The sequence below is a fragment of the Callospermophilus lateralis genome, chromosome 4 (assembly GCF_048772815.1).
Source record: "Callospermophilus lateralis isolate mCalLat2 chromosome 4, mCalLat2.hap1, whole genome shotgun sequence".
Lineage (NCBI taxonomy): Eukaryota > Metazoa > Chordata > Mammalia > Rodentia > Sciuridae > Callospermophilus > Callospermophilus lateralis.
Window position 1 is genome coordinate 92949971 of NC_135308.1, and position 20622 is coordinate 92970592.

Below are 20622 nucleotides of genomic sequence, written 5' to 3' on the forward strand. Positions count from 1 at the left end.
ATCCTGAACTATACAAATTCCATTTACATGTAGCACTCTTGTGACACATTGATATTGACAGGAAGGAACGTTATTACTGTATCAACCTGCACTTATCAATATCTTTCTCACTAAAAATATTCTTTCATTGCTCCTGATGGGTCCCTGCTTTTCTACATGGATGATAAGTCCCCAGAGGCAAGGACTTAGAGCCACTGTTAACTAAGTTCTCCTGTCCTGACCCCACTGCATTGATGCTAATTATCCTGAGAACCCAGCAGCAAGGAGGACCATGCATCCTCTAAGGTCTCTTTCTCAAACAGTGAACACAATTTTGTAGGATGGTCTTTGAGGAAAATAAAAACCCAATGTACAGGCTTGTTTGTTCTAAGTATACGAGAATTGATACAGTTGTAATTATGCTTATTAAAAGTGCCACGCTAAAGTGACAACTTTAACTTCCTTTTGGGCCAGTTAGTTTTAATTTTCTATGAGACAAAAGAAGCAATTTCAAATTATGGACAACCACATCCTCTGTGCTTATCTTAATGAGGAGCTATAAGTAACGACATGTGGCAGGATCGATGAAAATCCATCATGAACTCTGGCAAATCAATCCAAAGTATATGCTGCCAGGAAACCAGGACCCTCCTGTTAGGACTAAATATCGTACTCTTCCCACATGGAATTTAATTTCTTAAACTTTTGATTTTTGAAATTCAAGGAATTTCATAAAGTATGAATCTTTTGTTCACATTTGACAATAGGAATGTTCCAGATTTGGGGAATTAGGAGATCAGCAATGATAGAAGGCATGAGGTCAGAAGGTGACAGACATCACTGAGAAGATGCTATTCATTGCACAGAATATCGCACAGGAGTATTATGTGCATATTATATGTGCACTTGAGTTTTAGATTTGGGTGAAAAAACAAGAAATCTACTGGGAACCAGCAATTTAGGCCACACAGAGGTTCTTCAGTGGCTATGGGCTTATTAAAAACATTGCTAGAGCCATTCTATTCTGAAAGGAGGGAAAGATAGAAAAGGTGCAAGTGTGCAGAACACAGATGGTCACAGATTCCAATGCTCTGGTCACTCACCACAATCATTTGAGCCACATAACTTTCAGGTCCAGTGTATTCTGTTGGGTCTTTAACTTTCACCAGGACAATGAAGTACAAATAATGCCACATATTGTGTTCTGATTTAATATGCTCCTCAAATGAAACAGTCTTATTATCAAACTTGTCCCTCTCGAGTCCTGCAAAACACAAGAAATACAATATATGTAATTTGTCATTTAATCAGCACTTAACTTTTTAGCATAAAAACAAAACATAATCATTATTGAGAAAAAATGCCTGCTGAAACAGTGTGCCAATTTAAAATGTTATGATTAAAAACAACACAGTACACAAGACCTCTAGGAAAAAGGCCACAGTTTATAGATTTCTTGCTAACTAATATTTATTTTTCCTCCCATGGATCCTTGGAAATGCACAATCCTAGTGTAGACTTAAACTTTGCAGGTAATTTTAAATATAGCTATAGCAAACCTGTCAAATTAAACTGGACCACAAATCTAAGAAAAAGAAGTAAAATAATTGTGCAAGAAAAGGTATACTTGCTCATCAGGGTAGAAAAAAATTATTTTATTCAGGACATGGGTTAAAAGAGGGAAGGCAATGAGAGCCCTCTCTTCAGAACCGCTTATAATCAGTGAAGGGCACATGAACAGAGCAAACCAGCCAGACTCTGGGGACATTGAGGACTCACACGCTACTTTCCCTCTAGATTTCCATGCTCCAGGTACTGGGGGAGGGGAAGAGTCTGTGCAATCTCCTGGGCACATTTTCAGCCTCTGAAAGAACACTGAAGAATGAATCTGGGCAGTAAGATTCTTTTCTCCTGACATTGAGTAGATGAAAGGAAATGAATGAAAATGAAGAAAAACATCTATGGAAAAATGAATTCCATTGCCAGGTAAAATGGGGAGTTGGGGTTGAGTCTGGCTTTGAGTTCAGATTCTGGAGAAGAAACCAGGAAACTGAATTCCAGTTTTGGCTATTCTTTCTCTAACCACTTTAAAAAGCCCATTCAAGCATAAAGAAGATCCTCTAAGTAATAAAATACAAGGCACACTAAATTAAAAAAAAAAATCTGTCCCCAGTGAAGGTGTGCCTTTTAACTTACATTATTGAATATTTTTATGAAAAACATCACAATATTCAGCTGGCTAATGGCTATGCCCCATCTTATGACCCGTCTTCAGCTCAGTATACCCAAATAAACTCCAAACCTCTTTCCCAAATCTGCTCCAACCACAGTCCTTCTCCTTTCATTTGATGGCAACTTTATTCTTTCAGTTGTTCAAGCCAAAAGCCTACGAGTCATCTTCGAATTCTGTCTGCCTCTCAAGCATATGTTCCAATCCAAGATGAAATGCTTTTGGTTGGATTTTCAAAACATATCTGGAATTCTGAACACTTCTCACCCCCTCCACTGCTGCCACTACAGTCTAGGCCATCATCATCCTTCATCCGATTACTGCAATAACCTCCCAGACCTCTCTGTTCCCACGGGTGCTCTCCATGGCCTGTTCTCAGCACAAAAGAGAGAGCAATCCCTTAAAAACGGAAACACAATGGTGTCTCTCCTCTGATGCAAAACCTGCAGTGGCCTTTCACCTCTTCAGTACAGGGCAAAGTCCTTACAATGGCCTACAAGTAGGGCTGCTAAAAAAACAAAACAAAATGAAACCCAGGATGCCCAGTTAAGTTTGAATTTCAGATAAAGAATGAATAATTGTTTAGTACAAGGTTGCCTCATGCACCACTTACTTGCTAAATCCTGTGTAGTTTGGCTCACAGCCACACTAACCTTCTCACCTCCTGTATTCTCTTTTGCTAGCTCCTATGCTAACAACAATACTGGCCTCCTTGCTATTCCTTGGACAGAATCCTGCTTCAGGGACTCTGGATTGGTTGCTTCCTCTGCTCACAAAACTCTTCTCCTTGATATCTCCTCAGCTGACTCATTCACCTTTAAGCTTTTGCCAAAATCTCACCTTCTCAACATGGCCTAACTCAATCACCCTATTAACTCACTACCAGTCCCTTTCCTCTCTGCCAACACTCTTGATCGCCTTTTTTCTCTTTCTTCCTCTTTCCTACGATGCCTATCACCCACCAGTAGACTGAATATAGCCATGGCAAAGTTGTGAGACTGGATCTCAACTCTAAGATAAAGAGGTAAAAATGACTGCAAGAAAAATCTTTACTGCTAATTAGCACAGAACAAAGAGATGTCATTTTAGCCAGAAACTTGAATAAGAATTTATTATATTTATTGCTTATTGTTTGTCTTTCTTCCCATTAGAACTTAAGATTCCACCTAGACAGATATTTTTGTCTTTTAACTTCACCAGTGGTTCCAAAAGCTGAGAATGGTGTCTGGCACTTAGAGGGCACTCAACAAAACACAGACTGAATGAATTAAGAATATTTCACTAATAAAATATAGCTCTACTAAGATGCTATATTAACTAAATAAAAAAAGAAAGAAAGAAACATACAATATAGCCAGGCACACTGGCACATTCCTATAATTTCAGTGGCTCAGGAGGCTGAGGCAGGAGGATCCCAAGTTCAAAGTCAGCCTCAGCAACTTAAGCAAGGCCCTAAGCAACTTAGTGAGACCCTGTCTCAAAATAAAATATAAAAGGGCTGAGGGTGTGGTTCAGTGGTTTAGCATCCCTGGGTTAAAAAACAAATTAAAAACACCCAAGCAAATCAGATAATGACAAGTATGGGTGAGGATGTGGAACCCTCATATTCTGCTAGTAGAAATAAAATAATGCATCTGCTTTAAAAAGAGTTTGGCAGTTCCTCAAAAGGTTAGACAAGAGTTACCATATGACTCAGCATATTCCACCCACAGGTCCAACAAGAGAAATGAAAATGTATGTTAACACAAAAATCTGCTCATGGTTATGTTAAGTGAAATAAGCCAGACTCAGAAAGTCAAGGGTCATGTTTTCTCTCATATGTGGAAGACAAAGAGGAAAAAGGGAAAGAAAGGTGTGTGTGTATGTGTGTGGGGAATCTCATGAAAATCCAAGGGAAATGAGTAGAGTAGAGGAAGGGACGGGGGGGGGGGGGGTTGGGAAGGAGAGAAATACTGGGGAGGGATATTGGCCAAATTATATTGTGTGTATGGATGAAAATGTACCAACAAATCCCATCATTATGTACAACTATAATACATCAATAAAAATATAGAAATAATCTGTTCATGAAAAGAGAAAGAAAGAAACATACAACAGCCAGGAATAGTAATAAAAAATGCTCATAAATAATGCTCATAGTAGCATTATTTATAATAGCCCAAAGTGGAAACAACCCAAATGTCCTTCAGTTGATGACCAGAAACAAAATATGATATATGCAAAAAATGTAATTTTTTTTTGCAATAATAAGACCTGGAGTACTGATACAGGGTATAAAATGAACCTTGAAAACATCATACTAAGTGAAAGAAATTGGTCACAAAGACTAGATATTTTGATCCCATTTATATGAAATGTTAAAAATACATCAGTGGTTGTCCAAATTTAAGGAGGTTGGAAGTTGGGGGAGGTGATGGTTAAAGTGTAGGGGTTCTTTTTTGGGGGGGCAATAAAAATATTCTAAGATTGATCATAGTGATCTACACACAACTCCAAATTTGCTGCAAACTATTAAATTATAGACATTAAATGGGAGAGCTGCAAGGCATGTTAAACATATCTTAATAGAGCTATTATCAAGAAAGAGAGAGATGGGGGAGGGTGTAGATTATAGTAAAATTTCCAGTTCTCAATTCAAACACCTACTGCTTGCAAGACAATAATGCTACAAACACAATGTTTCTGACACCAAGTAATCCATGATATGGTAGAGGGAACAGAAAACTTGTGTTATGTGCTAAAGTGGAAGGATAAAGAGCAAAATGAATTGACGAGGCATATTTAAATGGTTTCTAACAAGTGTTAAGCTTTAAAAATCCTGCCTTGGAACATGATTATGGCAAGTGGAAAAGAGGTGTATGGCTTAATAAATGAGCTTAATATTTGATGAGCACCTATTTATGTCAACAACTATAAAGATGTCTAAATACACTATCATAATTACAATAATTCAATATGACTTTTTAGCATGTGAAGAAATAGATTATGAATAATTCAACAAATTACTCAAGTTAACTCTTCTAGTTAATGGAAGAGTTTGTCAGTATTTAAATAAAAATACTTCTGCCTCCAAAGCTCACATTCTTTTGTCACATGGGCAGAGGAATTGGCATGGCAAAACTAGAGATGAAGGTAGATGACCTGTCCAGGGATATGTCAGTTCCTAGTTGGTTCACAGAAATAAGATGGAGTGATATGTTTGGCACAAACCACAAAGAGCTTTAAACTCAAAGCTGTGGTGCTTGCACTACATTCGGAAGACATTTGAGAGGAGCCTGACAGATTCAGAGCTGTATTTCAAGTAGCTCCTGGGCAGAATTTAGAAGAAGAGAAAGGGCTGAGGTAGAGAATGAGGCACTAGGGCAGTGTGGGGGAGAGCTGAGAGCAGAACGGGTTCTTTCCTCTGCATGGGTTCTTACTCACTGGGCTTTGCCACAGATTCCCACCATCTTAACAATGATCACGTTGATGGTTTCTCAATCCTCATCTCCAGTATGAGCCTTTCTTTACAACTTTAGTTTCCACTTCCAGCTGCCCACTTGCTAAATCCTGTGGGGTAGCTTGTGGACCTGTCAGACATAGCTCATTAAAAGTCTCCTCCTTCACTGCTGTTTAGGAAGTCCTTGTTGAGTGGGGAACTTGAGGTGATCCTTAGACTCCACTCGCTGACAATCCACTCTGGCAGTTTCTCTTTCTCTTTCTCTCCAAATACATCAAGTCTCTGCCTCCACCTCCTCTCCTTTTTGCCTTGCAAATATTCCTTCCTCAAGACTCAGCTCACACACTGCACCACCGACTCCCATAGACAGCTAGATGGCTGATCTCGGGGCCTCCAACACTTGACTAAGAAAATGTCTGTCTCTGTCTCAGCCTCTACCACTTTACTGTCTGATTAACTTTTTATAATATCAGCACCTGGCATGATTTCTAGCAAACAGTAGGTATTCAGCTAAACTCACAAGAAAAATAGAAAAATTGCATAAATGAATAAGAAAGGTGGAAGAGGCATTTGGAATGAAAAGTTGAAAGGTCAATATAATTACAGGTGTAGACTGAGGGTGAAGGAGGAATCAAGAATGATTCTGAATTTTCTGACATGACTGTTATTAGGGTAATATTGCCAGAGCAAGATAGCCTGTCATGTTGTTTCATCACACCTGGTCTATCCACACATCTCCTTCTTGTTGGGTTTTCAGCCTCCAGTAATTCAAAACACACACACACACACACACACACACACACACAGATATGTATATATATATCAGTGTATATGTATATATATTTTCTTCTTTGTTCCAGGGATTGAACTACCCAGAGGTATTGTTTTAGTCACCTTTTTTGCTGCTGTGACTGAAAAATCTGACCAGAACAATTTTAGGAGGAAATGTTTATTTGAGGGTTCACAGTTTCAAAGGCAGGCTCCATCCTTCAGGGCTCAAGGTGAGACAGGACATCATGGCGGAAGCGTATGGCAGAGGGATGTGGCTTACATGATGATAGGAAGGAGAGAGAGATCTCCACTTGCCAGATACAAATATATACCCCAAAGTCAAGCCCCAATTCCCACCTCCTCCAGCCACACCCCACCACTTCAGTCACCACTCAGTTAATCCCTATCAGGGGATTAATTCACTGATTAAGACTCTCACAACCCAATCATTTTTCCTCTGAAAAAATTCTTGCCTTATCTCACATGTGAGCTATTGGGGGATACCTCATATCCAAACCATAATAAGTGTGAAACGACTGAGCCACTTTCTCAGCCCTTTTTAATTTTGATTTTAAGGCAGGGTCTCACTAAGTTTCTGAGACTAGTTTTGAATTTGTGATCCTCCTGCCTCAGCCTTTCAGGTTGCTGGGATTACAGGCATGAGCCATTGGATACAGGAGCTACTTTGTTTCTACAATTACTACTTGAGCTCTGTCCTCTGCTAACCACCACCCAGTCAAGGCCACTTTCAGAATCACCAGGAATTATTTTCTGAGTCACGTTTAACTCTCAAATGTTTGGACATAGCCTTCAAGGCTGGGAAAGCCTAGGTGCTGCCACTACCTGTCACAGAATCCACATCCTCTCGACCACTGTGGATGTGTCTTGGAAAACACCTGGAGCCAGTCTCTCTTGCTATGGAGGTTTTCTCCTCTCATTTGATTTTATATCTTTTTTTTAATAAATTACAGATAACCCCATTCTACCAAAATACAATTCTGAGTTAATGCAACTATTTTACAAGTTACTAATATAACTCCCAAATATCCTGATTGTTTAAATGTTTCTTGTAATTAAGATATGTATATCTTAATAAACCTTATAATTAAGATATGATATACACCATATCTTGCAGGTATAGAGAGTCCAACAATGAGTGCATGTTTAGAAATCCATCATCATGATACTCTCCATATTTCCACTGCTTAAGTTCCTAAAAATGCCCAGGACCAATTGACAAACTGTTGTGTGTGTGTTTTTTTTTTAAAGTTTCCATTTGATTTAAATGTGCACACAAAGTTTGATACTTTATAATATTTGTTCCAATATAAAAACACTATTTACATATATTCTCAGGTTAAATTACCTAAATGGCCCCTTGGACTTGAATAAACATAAAACTTCCAGAAGAGAGACTTTAGAATATGTTGATATAACATATCCTTGCACCTCTTGACATATCACCCTCCATCCCTGAATACCTGGCATATGACATAGCTGGCTCAGAGTGGTAAGAAACTTGGCCAAGATCACACAGCCAGATGTGGAACCACTGTAGAGCTATGTCTATTTGATTATGAGGTTCATGTGTTTTCTAGAATACATGGTGCACAGCACCCAGCAAAGGTGATAAGACAGCAATGACATGTACAGCAACGTAGAGCTGAGTGTGATGTGAGGAATTTAAGGGCAGACATATTTGCTCTGGTTGGTGAGATCAGAGATGGATTCATGGCATAATGACCTTAGAGCTGGACCTCAGAGAGTGGTGAGCAGGAACTCAACAGCTCAGGAGTTTGGAATTTTAAAATGAATGTGCCCCACAACTGAGAACACAGAGGGAGTTCAGGAAGTTAAACATGAGTAACCAGCTGGACTGGAACAGGGATATAAATGGAAGAAAAGTAGATAAACAGGTAGGGAAAAAAAAAAAGAAGAAGAAGAAGAAGAAGGGGCCAAATCGTGAGGTTTCTTAGATGCCAGGAAAATTAGAGTTTTAGAGTTATAGACTGTTACTGATGGCTCTTTGAGTAAGAAAATGATGAATTTAAAGTGGAAAAATTAGTCTGGCAGCATTGAGCAGACCATTTTGGAGCATGAGTCAAGATGAGCCTGAAAATGCAAGGTGTGGCTGTGGGAATATGTGAAGATGTGTGACTGTGGAAGTAGATTCATTAGCCCAAGGTAGCTGGTGTATCTGGAAGAGGAAGAAGGAGGTGCTAAAAAACAACGGTGACATTCCCAGCCAGACAACTGGAGGCAGGGGAGGAGGACATCATGAAGTGCAGCATGTAAGTCAGGATTAGGAGCTGGGTCAGAGTGGAGAGGTAGACATGATGTATTGGTTTTAGACATGGAACAACGTCTGGCTACCGGGAAGATGCGTCTGTCTATGTGTCCAATAAACAAATGAAAATAGATGGGAAAACATAGGGAGGGTTTGGAGCTGAGGAGGCATATTTGGCAATAATCTGTACAAAAGGGAGGTTAAAGAGGATGGCAGAGAGGAAAGACAAGAAGTCAGTGACAAAATTAAATCTCTTTTCTAGGGGTTTGGGAGAAGAAATCAAAACTTCTTTCTTAGGAGTCTGGGGTAAAACCAAAGAATGAATAACCAGAAGTAGAAAAAAAGGTCAACAGGAAATTAATAGTGAGTTTGAAAAGAAGACTTAAGTTTGGCAATGAGGGTTACCGTGATGTTTTAAGGAATTTCTAGGTCATAGGTTTTTAAAATAACCATGAAAAGCCATGGGACATAGGACATGTCTTAGAATGGGGCTCCCATCTTAGTGACCCTCTCTTCAAACACAGCCTTTTTCAGAGGTAGTGTACCAATATGACGGTTAGGATCATGAAGAAAAGGACTTAGAGGAGGCAGTGAAAGGCAAACCATGAGGCACACCAGAAGTTTCCAAAGAATGCATCTTTTCTCCCCTCTGGAACTCATCCTTCCCTACAATGGCTCAGCCCCATATCACTACACTCCTCAACTTGGATCTGTTCCCAGGGTTGGTTGTCCTTGAGTTAGACCATGACCTGATGCTGCCATTTAAAGAGAATCATGTAGCTTAGTGGACTTTTGAGTTTAAATCCTGGCTCTACTGATTACTAGCCAGACATTGATAGGATCTGAATTGTTTCCACGTGTGTAAAGGGGTGGCCATATGCAGAATATACTTTGTTATTTAAAAAAAAAAATTCAAAGAAAAAAATCTAAGTTGAATACCCATTGTGTAATGAGTATTCAATAAACAGTCTTGAGATTTCCCATGATGATGTTGTTGATGATGCTAAGAGAGGTTCCAAGGTTGAAGGTGGGACCTTGACAGCTTCTCAGCTTATTCTTTCCAAGCTTCTGAATGACTGCAGGACATCTTCCTTGGCTACCTCTCAACCTTGCTCTCCCTCTTCTAATCCAGATACCAAAACAGAAGACTCCAGTTCCTGTCTTAATTTCCTTCTAGCAAATCCTTGCTCAGCATTATAATCTGCTCTACCTAAAGTACCAGAGACTTCTGAATGAGAAGTCCAGAGGCCCTTTCACTTCATACTACTGGCCTTCTCTGCTCTGGCAGGGTTGAGCATTCATTCCTGTCTCATGAGGCTTTCTCCCCTCACTCTGGAGATGCCACATACTCTGGTTCTCTTCGTGCCAGTCTAATTTGGTGCTCTTAGTTTTTTGGTATGTGAATCTTTTTCTCTCCTAACTCTTCAAGGCTGGTGCTTTCCACACGTATCCCAGCTGTGTTTTTTCTCATTCAGAAGCTCTTCCCCACGCTCCTGATTTTACTCCACACAGGTTGAGGATTCCCCAGTCGACTGGTCTCTAGTGCAGACCTACTCTCTGAGACTCATACTCATCCACTGGCCTACGCTGGATGTACAACACTGCGGTTTTCAATGCACAATGCAATTTAACTATTTCTAAAGTTAAACTCAGAATATACCTACCTAAAGGGATTTTATTCATCTATTCTTAAACACAATCACCTGTTGGTATTATTCTCCACCCAAGTCCCTAAGGTATCTGTCATCGGCATTTCCAGCCATCAAGGTTTAAAAATTCTGTCCTTTAAATATTTCTTGCCTTCTACCCTTAACACCTCCACTACTCAGTGGATCAGGTTTATATTACCTTTCTGTTGCTTGAGCTGGGGCCACATCCTCCTACCTGGTTGCTCTGCTTGCAGAACTATCTCCTGATAAAGGGCCTCCCAAAGCTGCCACATTGCTCTAAAACAAAAATTAGAACCTTAACTCTTTTATTTATAAATCTTTAATGGTTCATGATCCTAAGTCTGTAGGATAAAGTCCACGCTGCCTAACTGAAATGGCTAACCTGCATGATCTGGCTAACCTGTCCTCTTGGCATCCCTTGCTCTGAACTTCACACGCAATGACGTTGAGATTTTCTTGAGTAAATGAAGCTCCTCATGGTGCTGTTCTTCCCTCTGAGCCTTTGTATCTCCTGGCCATTCTGCTTCCACCCATCTCCAGCTGGCTAATGCTCTTCCATCTTAAGCCATTGGCTCTGCCATTAGCTCTCCTAAGAGGTTTTCCAGATTCTTTTCCATTGCTCCTTACTCCAACCTGAAGAGGTAACCGTCCTTTGGGTCCTTGTAGCTCAGCTGGAACTTCTTTAGTATTTCTCTCATCACAAATGACAGCACTGCTGTTCAGTATGTTTGTATCCCACAACAGATCGTGAACACCCTGAGACAGGGTATGTGTCAATTTTAATTGTTTCCCTGGCATGTAGCACTTTACTGCACATTATTCTCTGGTACATCTCTGGAAAGGTTTGGAAGAGCCATGGGAGGAAACAAAACAATCCACAAAAGATGAACTGGGGAGGAAATGGGGTTTACTGAGGCCCAATCTAAGCTATAAATGGTTACACTGGTGTGAAGCCCTTATGCTTATCTGGTGACTTTTAGCCAAAGAACCTTCGGCCCAACATGGAAAATCAGAGGGTGAAATCAGCCTAGTGTTGGTGGTCATCCAAAGAGGGAGAGGGATTCTACAGTGCAGGAGACCAGCTGCAGGAACAGCTAAAGTCAGAAAGGGCTTTGGAGATGTCACATACTCCTGGTTCTCTTCATGCCAGTCTAATTTGGTGCTCTTAGTTTTTTAGTATGTGATAAGAATAATAAAGACAAGAGAGCCGAGTCCAAGAGAAGGATGCCAACAGAAGGGAGGATGGGGCTCCTGAGAGAGACGATGATGCAGCAGGGAGGAGAGTGGTGGGTGTGCCGGGATGCTTTAAAACTAGGAGAAAGCACCCCCCAGTTTTAAAGATGAGAATCTAAAACAGTGATGTTAGAGAGTAGAAGTTCAAGCTTCTGGAAAAAGCATCTTTTAATTCATAATTTAACGCCCCCCCAAAGCCCCAAATCATTCTGTTGTGTAATTAATACATTTTTGTGATAAAAGCCAGTTAGGGAAACCTTTTGACACTTTTGCATCACATTCTAAAATCAGAGAATCATATAAATTGCAGAAATAATGACAGAATAGCTTTGGGATGCAATTCTTCTATTTATGGAAGCAGAGAATTCCAGTGTACTTTTCTGTTACATAATCTGAATTTTATCCAGCCTTCATTTTCAAGTAGATTTTCCAAAAGCATGACAAATAAAAAAAAAATTCTAGCCCCTCTCTCCTGCTAAACAGTTTATTCATCTATTCTTTTAGCATATGGAGAACACTTACCACAGATGAAACAGGTTGTTTTCAAAATTTCTTCTTTCTTCTGTTTTTCACTTCTGAGATCAGCAAAGGTATCAATGATAACTCCAAAAATCAAGTTAAGAACAATAATGATGACAATGAAAAAGAAAAGAAGGTCATAAACCACTCGGGCAGCAAACAAGGGTTCCTGAAATAAAATTTTAAGAAAAAATATAAAATATTATACATAATTTCAAGTTATGTTGATCTGATTTAGCAAACTGCCTAGCACAAATATGTTCAATAAATGCAAATAATATCCACAGTTGTAAAAATAACCCCCACTTTCTATCTTTATCTTCTTTTAAGTATTTTAAGATAAACTGCTTAGCCTATTCTCAAACCCTTCCACTTCTGTAGGACGGCATATTTTTCTGCCCAGTGGAGCGGACGCACCTTTCTTTAGAAACTACTTTATTTTGGAATTCCACTAAATGCATTTTGGCACAGTGGGCCACATTCCAGACACTACACAAAATGTAGTTAAATACTAATTCCAAAAGTCAGCAATTAGGGAGCTGAGAGGATCTAAGTGTTTGTCAATTTCTGGAATAGGTTTGTCCTCAGCGTTAAGAGGTCAAGAATATAGAGTCCACGCTTATTTCTACCTGGTGAACAGTATCAAAATATACATTAGAGGGGGCTAGGGTTGTGGCTCAGCGGTAGAGCGCTCGCCTAGCACATGTGAGGTGCTGGGTTCGATCTGCAGCACCACATAAAAAAATACATAGATAAAATAAAGGTATTATGTTCAACTACAGCTAAAAAAACCTTTTTAAAAATATATACATTAGAGATCATGTAATTCAGTTTAACCGCTAACGGACCTGAGTTTATAAGTTTAAATGACTTGAAATTATACAATTGGCCAGCTGCAGAATTAAGACTTTAAAGCTCTTAGCCAGGCACTCAAGATTTTATAATTATTAAAATTTTTTCCTTCCTTGCCATTTTAATATATGAAATCCTATTAGAATTTGTTCAAAGTTTATATTCATCATGGATAAATAATGAAGGCTCTTCCCAGGCAGAAACAAAGAGTAAATCTTTATGTCTGAGAAACCTGATAGACAAGAGGCGGCCTCCTTGCTGTGATTTATGTAACAATCAACCCCTAGATGAAGTCTGCAGTCATGATTCTGTTGTGGTAACAGAATACAGAGGTCAGACGTGGATGCATTTCATAACCCTACTAGCATACACAGATTGTTAGTGCTACAGCTATTTCTGTGTAATCCTAGTACACAATTAGCAGATGTTATTGGCCACTGTCAAACAATATAGTACTCTGAAAACAAAATTATATTATAAATGCTATTAAGAAAGGTTGCAAAAAATAATTATATGCTTCTTGAAAAAAATACTTCTCCTCTGACTTACATCTTTAGATGGCTTTCTGAGCACATCCCCCACGCCACCACCGTTTCTGAGGCCCTGGTTCAGCACAGTGACAATGCACATAAGAAGAGTGTCACATGTCCTTTCAATGCCATCTTCATACTCTTCGTCAGCTATGAAAACACATAAAAGATATAGCAAACCTACATTTAAAAAACATACTGTTATCTATTTCCAAAGATGTACTTCTGACTGTGCCATTACACAATTTTTAAAGTCACATGACATCTACTTCATATGTGACAGCACATGACTGACACACGCTGATGAAGACACACTTTTAATTTCCTGAAATATTTTTTTTCTTGCACAGATGGAAAAATGACAGAATGGAAAGGACAAAATATAAGAAAGCCAATATTCACTGTGCATTGTTGTGGTGGGAAGAGATTGTGGTAAAACCTCCAAACAGCCATGTCACCTAGGAGACACAAGTCTCACAGAGGAAAGAGCATGAACAAGGAAGCCAGGTAGACCAGGCTTCAGGTCCTGCTGTGTTCCAGAAGGCTCCAGAATGTTGAACCTCAACATCCTCATCTGCAAAATGAGAAGGGCTGTTTAAGGATTAAACCCTTCCGAGGGTTGTTCAAAGATTATGTTTATGGTATGTAAAAACTGTACAGACTGCTATACACTTCAGTAGGTGCCTACATTATGGGCAGGCACAATTATTTCATTATTTTAGTTAAGTTTCTAAGTCTTCTTAAGGAACAACTTGGAGGTACGGATGAGAAACACAATGTATTTATATGAAAACCTTTACTCAGGGAGAACTGGGCAGAGAGAAAAAGGTATCACATAACAGAACAATCTCTAGGCTAGACTAATTTTGTCTAAAGTATAGTTCTCAGACTTAAAACATAATTTCCTAACAATTTAAAATAGTGACAAACTCATACTAAGTTGGATGTTAGAATCAGAATGTCCTAATATTAGTAAATGAGCAGAAGGGTGGTTTTTGTTTACAAAGTAAAACAAACAAACAAACAAAAAAACAGGGGCATTGAATTTTGGGATTCTGTAACTGCAGTCTATATGTCCAGGCATGACTGCACAAGCAACCAACAGTAAAGAAAAGAAAAAGAATCTAACTCTGTCTATGTGATCCATGACCAACAGCCGGTTTAGCTCATTGTTAGGAAAGATTGATTTTTCCTTTCTGAACAGATTTCAACACTGTATGAATGAGGGATTCTGGTATTTTTACTTTCCTTAGAACTGTCCCTTTTTTAACATGCTGGGATACATCTGGTTACAGCCAGGGACGGGCAAGCATGAGAGGTGGCTTCAAAGACAGTGGCAGAATCTGCAGTGGTCACTTACCTCAGAGCTGAACCAAGGCACACTGTGGTTTAGAAAGCAGGAGAAAGAAAACTCCCTTTGGAGGAAGGAACAATGGGGAAGAGGAGGTGAGGTAGAGCAGACAAGGCAGGTGGGCGAGCAGTGGACTGTAATGTGCTAGCTAGGGTCCAGCACACGGGGGCAGATCCTAACATGATGGCTGAGAAGAGTGAGAAGAAAAAGGGTTAGAAATGTGTCAGCAAATGAAAGCGATTATACAGAGAAAAATGGTTTTCCAGTAAGGAGGTCACATGGAACATGTGTCTATGCTACTTTGCTACAGTTAGATTTTCAAGCAAAGCAATCTTATATCTAGCGGCATGGTCTGCATTCATTTAATCATTCAGTAACTGCTTGGTCATGTCACCAAAAACAGTTGCTAAAGACTTATCAAGTATCATAATCAGTACATAAAAGTGATAAGAGGGGCTGGAGTTATAGCTCAGTGTAAGAGCACTTGCCTAGCATGTATGAGGCACTGGGTTCGATTCTCAGCACCACATACAAATAAATAAACTAAAGGTCCATAAACAACTAAAAAAATATTTTAAAACATTGACAGGAAAGTGCTCCTATCTTTCCTCAAAATATGGAAATGAGGTTCTTTATTCTCTAAGAAGTAAGTTGACAAAATCCACATGCAACTCCTGTGATTAGCCATAGTGAAATAAAATTGATTGGCTGTAAATATATCATGAGAGAACAGATAGTTGGTGTGCCATGTAAAAAGGCAGATAAGGCCCAGGTCAGGCCAATGTCAGCATCAGTCCAGTCACCCTGCTCAGTACTAATCAGTATATGGGCTCATGGTTTAGGCAGGAGCCTCTATGAGCTTGGTTAATAATGTTCTACCTTTGTGGACTTAAAAACAGCATAGTACAGGAACACAGCCACATCAATGCTTATAGCAGCACAATTCACAATAGCTAAACTGTGGAACCAATCTAGATGCCCTTCAATAGATGAATGGATAAAAAAAAATGTGGTACATATACATAATGGAATATTACTCAGTAATAAAAGAAACTAAAATCATGGCATTTGCAGGTAAATGGATGGCATCTGAGAAGATAATGCTAAATGAAGTTTGTCAATCCCCAAAAACCAAATGCCGAATGTTTTCTCTGATATAAGGTGACTGACTCATAGTGGGGTAGGAGGGGTAGCATGGGAGGAATAGGAGAACACTAGATAGGGCAGAGGGATAGGAAGGGAAGGGAGTGGGGCAGGGGATTAGCAAGATGGTGAAATGTGATGGACATCATTATCCAAAGCACATATATGAAGACACAAATTGGTGTGAATATATTTTATATACAACCAGAGATATAAAAAATTGTGCTGTGTGTGTGTAATAAGAATTATAATGCATTCTGCTGTCATTTAGTTTTAAAAAATCAATTAAAAAAAAAAAAACCAAAGCTCTACCTTTGTGAGATGGATCCACTCTCAATTTGTTAGGCCAGGTTCCCAGACCTACAGGCTGAAAGTCAGGGCCCAGGTCACGATAAATTCACATAGATAAATGCCACCTTGTGGTTACCTGTGTAACCAGCTGGCCTTCCCCATATCACATCTGCCTTGTTCATTTCATCATACCAGCAGCCACTGGCTAGATGCTAGGAATACAGGTGAGAGAGATGAGGGTGTCCCAGTCCATAGGACACATGGAAAGGAAAGGGGTAGGCATCCTGAAAGCTGGTGGCACCTGAGAGGAGCCTAGAAAGACAAGGCACGCCTGGGGAGTAAAATCAGTGAAGTAAGGCGTTCTGGGCAGATTAAATGGGATGAGCAAAGGTGAACAGGTGTGGAAGCACACGGGGTGTTGAGGGAACCCCAGGGGGATGGAGGCCACTGGGCCTTGGGTATATAAAGAGGCGTGTGGAAGGCACGAGAGAAGAGCTGCGGGAGCAGAGCTTGGGGATTCCATCAAGCTTGTATTCTGAAAGCTGTGGGGAGCAACTGGAGAGCTCCCAACAGGGGCAAAGTTGTTTACCCTTTGGTTGGGGAAATAGTATGAGAAAAACATGCACATTGCAAAATAGCTCGTGATCAAACACACAGAAGTGGTACAAAGCGATCAGCGCAGTGCGAGAACCTGCTACCCCACAGATAATTGGCGAGGTGTCCCAATAATTAACACAGAGGTTGAGTTTATCTTGAAAACTCAGGGCCTGAGACTTGAGCAGAGACACATCTCACATGGCATAAGCAGAAAGCCACAGAGGTGGAGAGATATAGGCTTGAACAATGAACAGCAAATAAACCAGTGAGTACACAGGAGAGGAAGATGAAGTGGGAGCGATAAACTGAGAGCTCTCTGTGAAGCTTCAGGGAGTGTGGACTTTATTGGGCAGGTAATGGAGCATCAGGGAAAGGCTGACTGGGGGTCCAGGAGGAAATATTCAGAGCAGTGATTTCTGACAAGTAGTGTAGTGGTGATAAACTGGGTGAACTGAGGAGGAGAGAATGACTGGAGGTAGAAAGACCACTTAGGAGGCAGTTGCAATAATTCAGGCATGATGTGCTATGAGGCTTCACCAGGATAATGGCAAGAACAGGGGGAAAGATGAACGAAAAGGAGCAGATGGGGTTTTAGGCATGAGGGAGAAGGCAGCACTGAATGCCATACCAGGGCTGTCCAACCAGTGGTGACATGGGAAAAGGATGGTCCCATTAGACCACAAAAGTAGGCAATTCAGATGGGGGAACTGGATATAGGCTGTTCTGATGAAGATAAGGAAGGAATGTTGATGATTTTTATGTGTACAGGATGAGATGACAGACATTTTTTAAAAAGTCAGAGAAGACAAGAATTCTGGGTGAAATTAAGGAAGAGAATAATTTAAACATGGAAGGGATGACAAAAAAATTGAAATTATGGAAGAGTCAAGGGCAATGAGAGGTGAGAAAAGGTCATAGGATTTAACAATAAGGTCGCTGGGAACCAGCAGGAAGAGATGAATAATAACAGAGAAGGTGGTTGCTGCACGGATTGAAGGAGACAGTGTAGGCCCAATTGTTTCATAAGAAATTTTGGTATTAAAACTATTCGTTTGGTAGAAACCAGAGGGAGATTCAATTAGAACCTAAAGTGTATGTAAAAAGAGAGAGACCAAGCAAAAGATTTCAGATGCAAATCAATGGTCCTCCTGGTGACCAGGGGGTAGGGACAATAAATGGAGGTGATTATGAAAGCAGAGAGAGCATATGTTGGTTATAAACAAAAGGAAAGAATTAGTGGAAGTTGACTTTCAGTGTAGCAACACTGAAAAGGTCTACATATTCACACGTAAAAAAATTTGGAATAGTGCTTGGTACATAGTTAGGACTCAACAAATTCTAGCTATGTAATTACCATTACTGATTAATGGCTTTTAAATCTTAAGAAAAGGTATGGTTTTAACATAATTAACAAATTTGATACTGGAACAATATGAGGTTAAATTATCCATTTTCATTTGACTATTGTTAAATATTTTTCTCCATACTGTAAAAAAATCTTTCCTATAAAGACAGGAATCAAAATAAATTTTATTGTTTCTGAAACAGTTCCCTCTCATCTGAAGTGGTAGTATATAAAATTTTTTAAATACTGGACATGCTTAAGTAAGATTTACTAATGTCACCTTTTTTTGCATTAATAATTGAATTATTCAGTTTATGATTTCTGAGAAAGAAATGGATTATCACTGAGATACATTTGGAAATCTGAACACAAGTGAGAAACCTATTTTTTTAAAGTCTGCAGCTTTAATTAAAATCCATCTATTATGGAATTGCTGATTTGAAAATTTTTAACTAGGAAAAAATTTTAAAACACCAGGCATTCTGTAGGAAGCCAAAATGTAGAGTGCATCATGCTGACTGGTTTCTGGTACTTATTATTGATCTTTTCTATTAAAGTAAAATATCGAAACATGTTAACTTTGCATTACTTACAAATGTTAAACAACTGTGAACCTCCTCCTTTTTTTTTTCCCTGTATATTCAGATGGCTTTTTACTTACAGCATAATTGTGATTATATTTTGTGAATTATCTCAAAAAGGTTTTGCTTTTTCTAGAAAAGCCAGTTCAGGGGTTCTTTTTAAAAAAGTATATATTTTTTGTCCAGGAATCAGGGCGGTCAGTAGCAAATGAAATAAAAGTTTTTTGTTTTTTTTTTTCCAACCACAGTTGGTTGCCAGGTACCATGTGAATTTTCTGCTGTTGGGACAATAACCTTACCCACATCCACAGGAGCCTTCCCCGGGAGCTGGTCGTTCTGCCTCCCAAACACCACAAGGCTAGTTATTATGCCACTGTGTGTGTCTGGGCCTTTTGTAATGTGGACCTGCTGTCCACAAGGTAACAAACCAAGGCCCTCACAAATGCACACTAGGGTTTGCAAATTAAAATTTAATCCTGGTTTTTGACATAGAAAAGTTATTTTTAAATCTAAGTGACACACGCTGCACAACAAACACCAGGTTTTAGCTTTCACTCCACTTCTGCAGTTAAATATCTGAGTTAAATACAAAAGTTAAAGGAAGATCAAACCCAAAGAATCTTCAATGAAATGAATTTTAACACTTGCATGTCAAGTGCAAAAAGGATATGGAAGAAAGAGTAGATTAATACAGGCATTTCTATATTTTTAAGACTGATTTGGGAATAATTCGTAAGTCTGATAAACTCTTGCCACCATGTAAGACTCCCCGTGGTGTCTCCAACACACTCCCAGGGCTGAAAGTCCATTACCATCCAGCTGGAATCCTTGCTTTCCTCCTACCTTGGCAGCTTTCCTTGCAAAAGCATTTCTACCTTTCCTCCCACTCCTAGCTCGGCTAGAGCCCCAAATGATATAGACTTTGCCCCTGGACCATGCACCTGGGAGAAAGAATTGTCTCCACTTGTCCAAGAGAAAGGGAGAGGTAAGGTCTTCGCATCACATTTTAGGTGAACAGAAGGTATAAAAGATTTCAGAAAGCTTTTTTTTTTTTTTAACTTGTTACATGAAACATTTATTTTGAACATACTGAACAAAGTTTGTACCAAGTATTGTATTCCCATCTCAGCTGGAATGAAATACAACATAGAAAGAAAAAGCAGCCACCAACATGTAGACTATGCCTGGTGTCAGAAGCCTTTTTTTAATAGATTATATTCAGCAGGAAAGACAGTAGAATGAATCAGACATAACTTTCCTATATTCATATATGAATATAAGATCAGCAAAATTCCACATCATGTACAACACAAGAATGGGATCCTAATTAGAATATGTTATATTCCATGTATGTATAAATACATGTCAAAATATACTCTATTGTCATCGGTATCTAAAAAGAACAAATTTTTTAAAAAGTGAAAAAAAGTGTGTATTTAGAGTTTTAAACCAATGTCCAGATAAAACAAAGTTTCTCAGCCTTAACAATATTAATACTTTGGACTGGATGATTCTTGGTTGTGGGCTGTCCTCTGCTTTTTGGATATTTAGCCTCCCTAGCCTCTATCAGATATCCAGTCTTGGTTATGAAAACCAAACACACCTTACTCCATGCACTCTCAGTTGTCACCAGGGAAAGGGATTAGGAAGCAAAACCAAGTCCTGTTGATAAATATGCAATGAAGAATGTATCCAAGAAATTGCCTTCCGTATACAACATGCTTAAAGAAAATCCATGCATGCATACTCAGTGAAAGGTAATTTAACAGGTGGAATTTTAACAATCTCTAAATTTTGGATAGGG

At 39.3% G+C, this 20622-nt stretch overlaps 1 protein-coding gene across 2 annotated transcripts in view; it reads right to left on the reverse strand.

The window, feature by feature from the left end:
- Itpr2 (inositol 1,4,5-trisphosphate receptor type 2) overlaps window positions 1-20622 on the reverse strand; it is a 474501-nt gene that overhangs the window by 46995 nt on the left and 406884 nt on the right. For both annotated transcript variants that reach the window (XM_077109287.1, XM_076854229.2), the window contains 3 exons: window positions 13530-13660; window positions 12132-12297; window positions 1083-1243 (listed from right to left, as the gene is read on the reverse strand). In XM_077109287.1, coding sequence (XP_076965402.1) covers window positions 1083-1243; window positions 12132-12297; window positions 13530-13660 — 458 coding nt within the window. The remainder of the gene's footprint in view (window positions 1-1082; window positions 1244-12131; window positions 12298-13529; window positions 13661-20622) is intronic.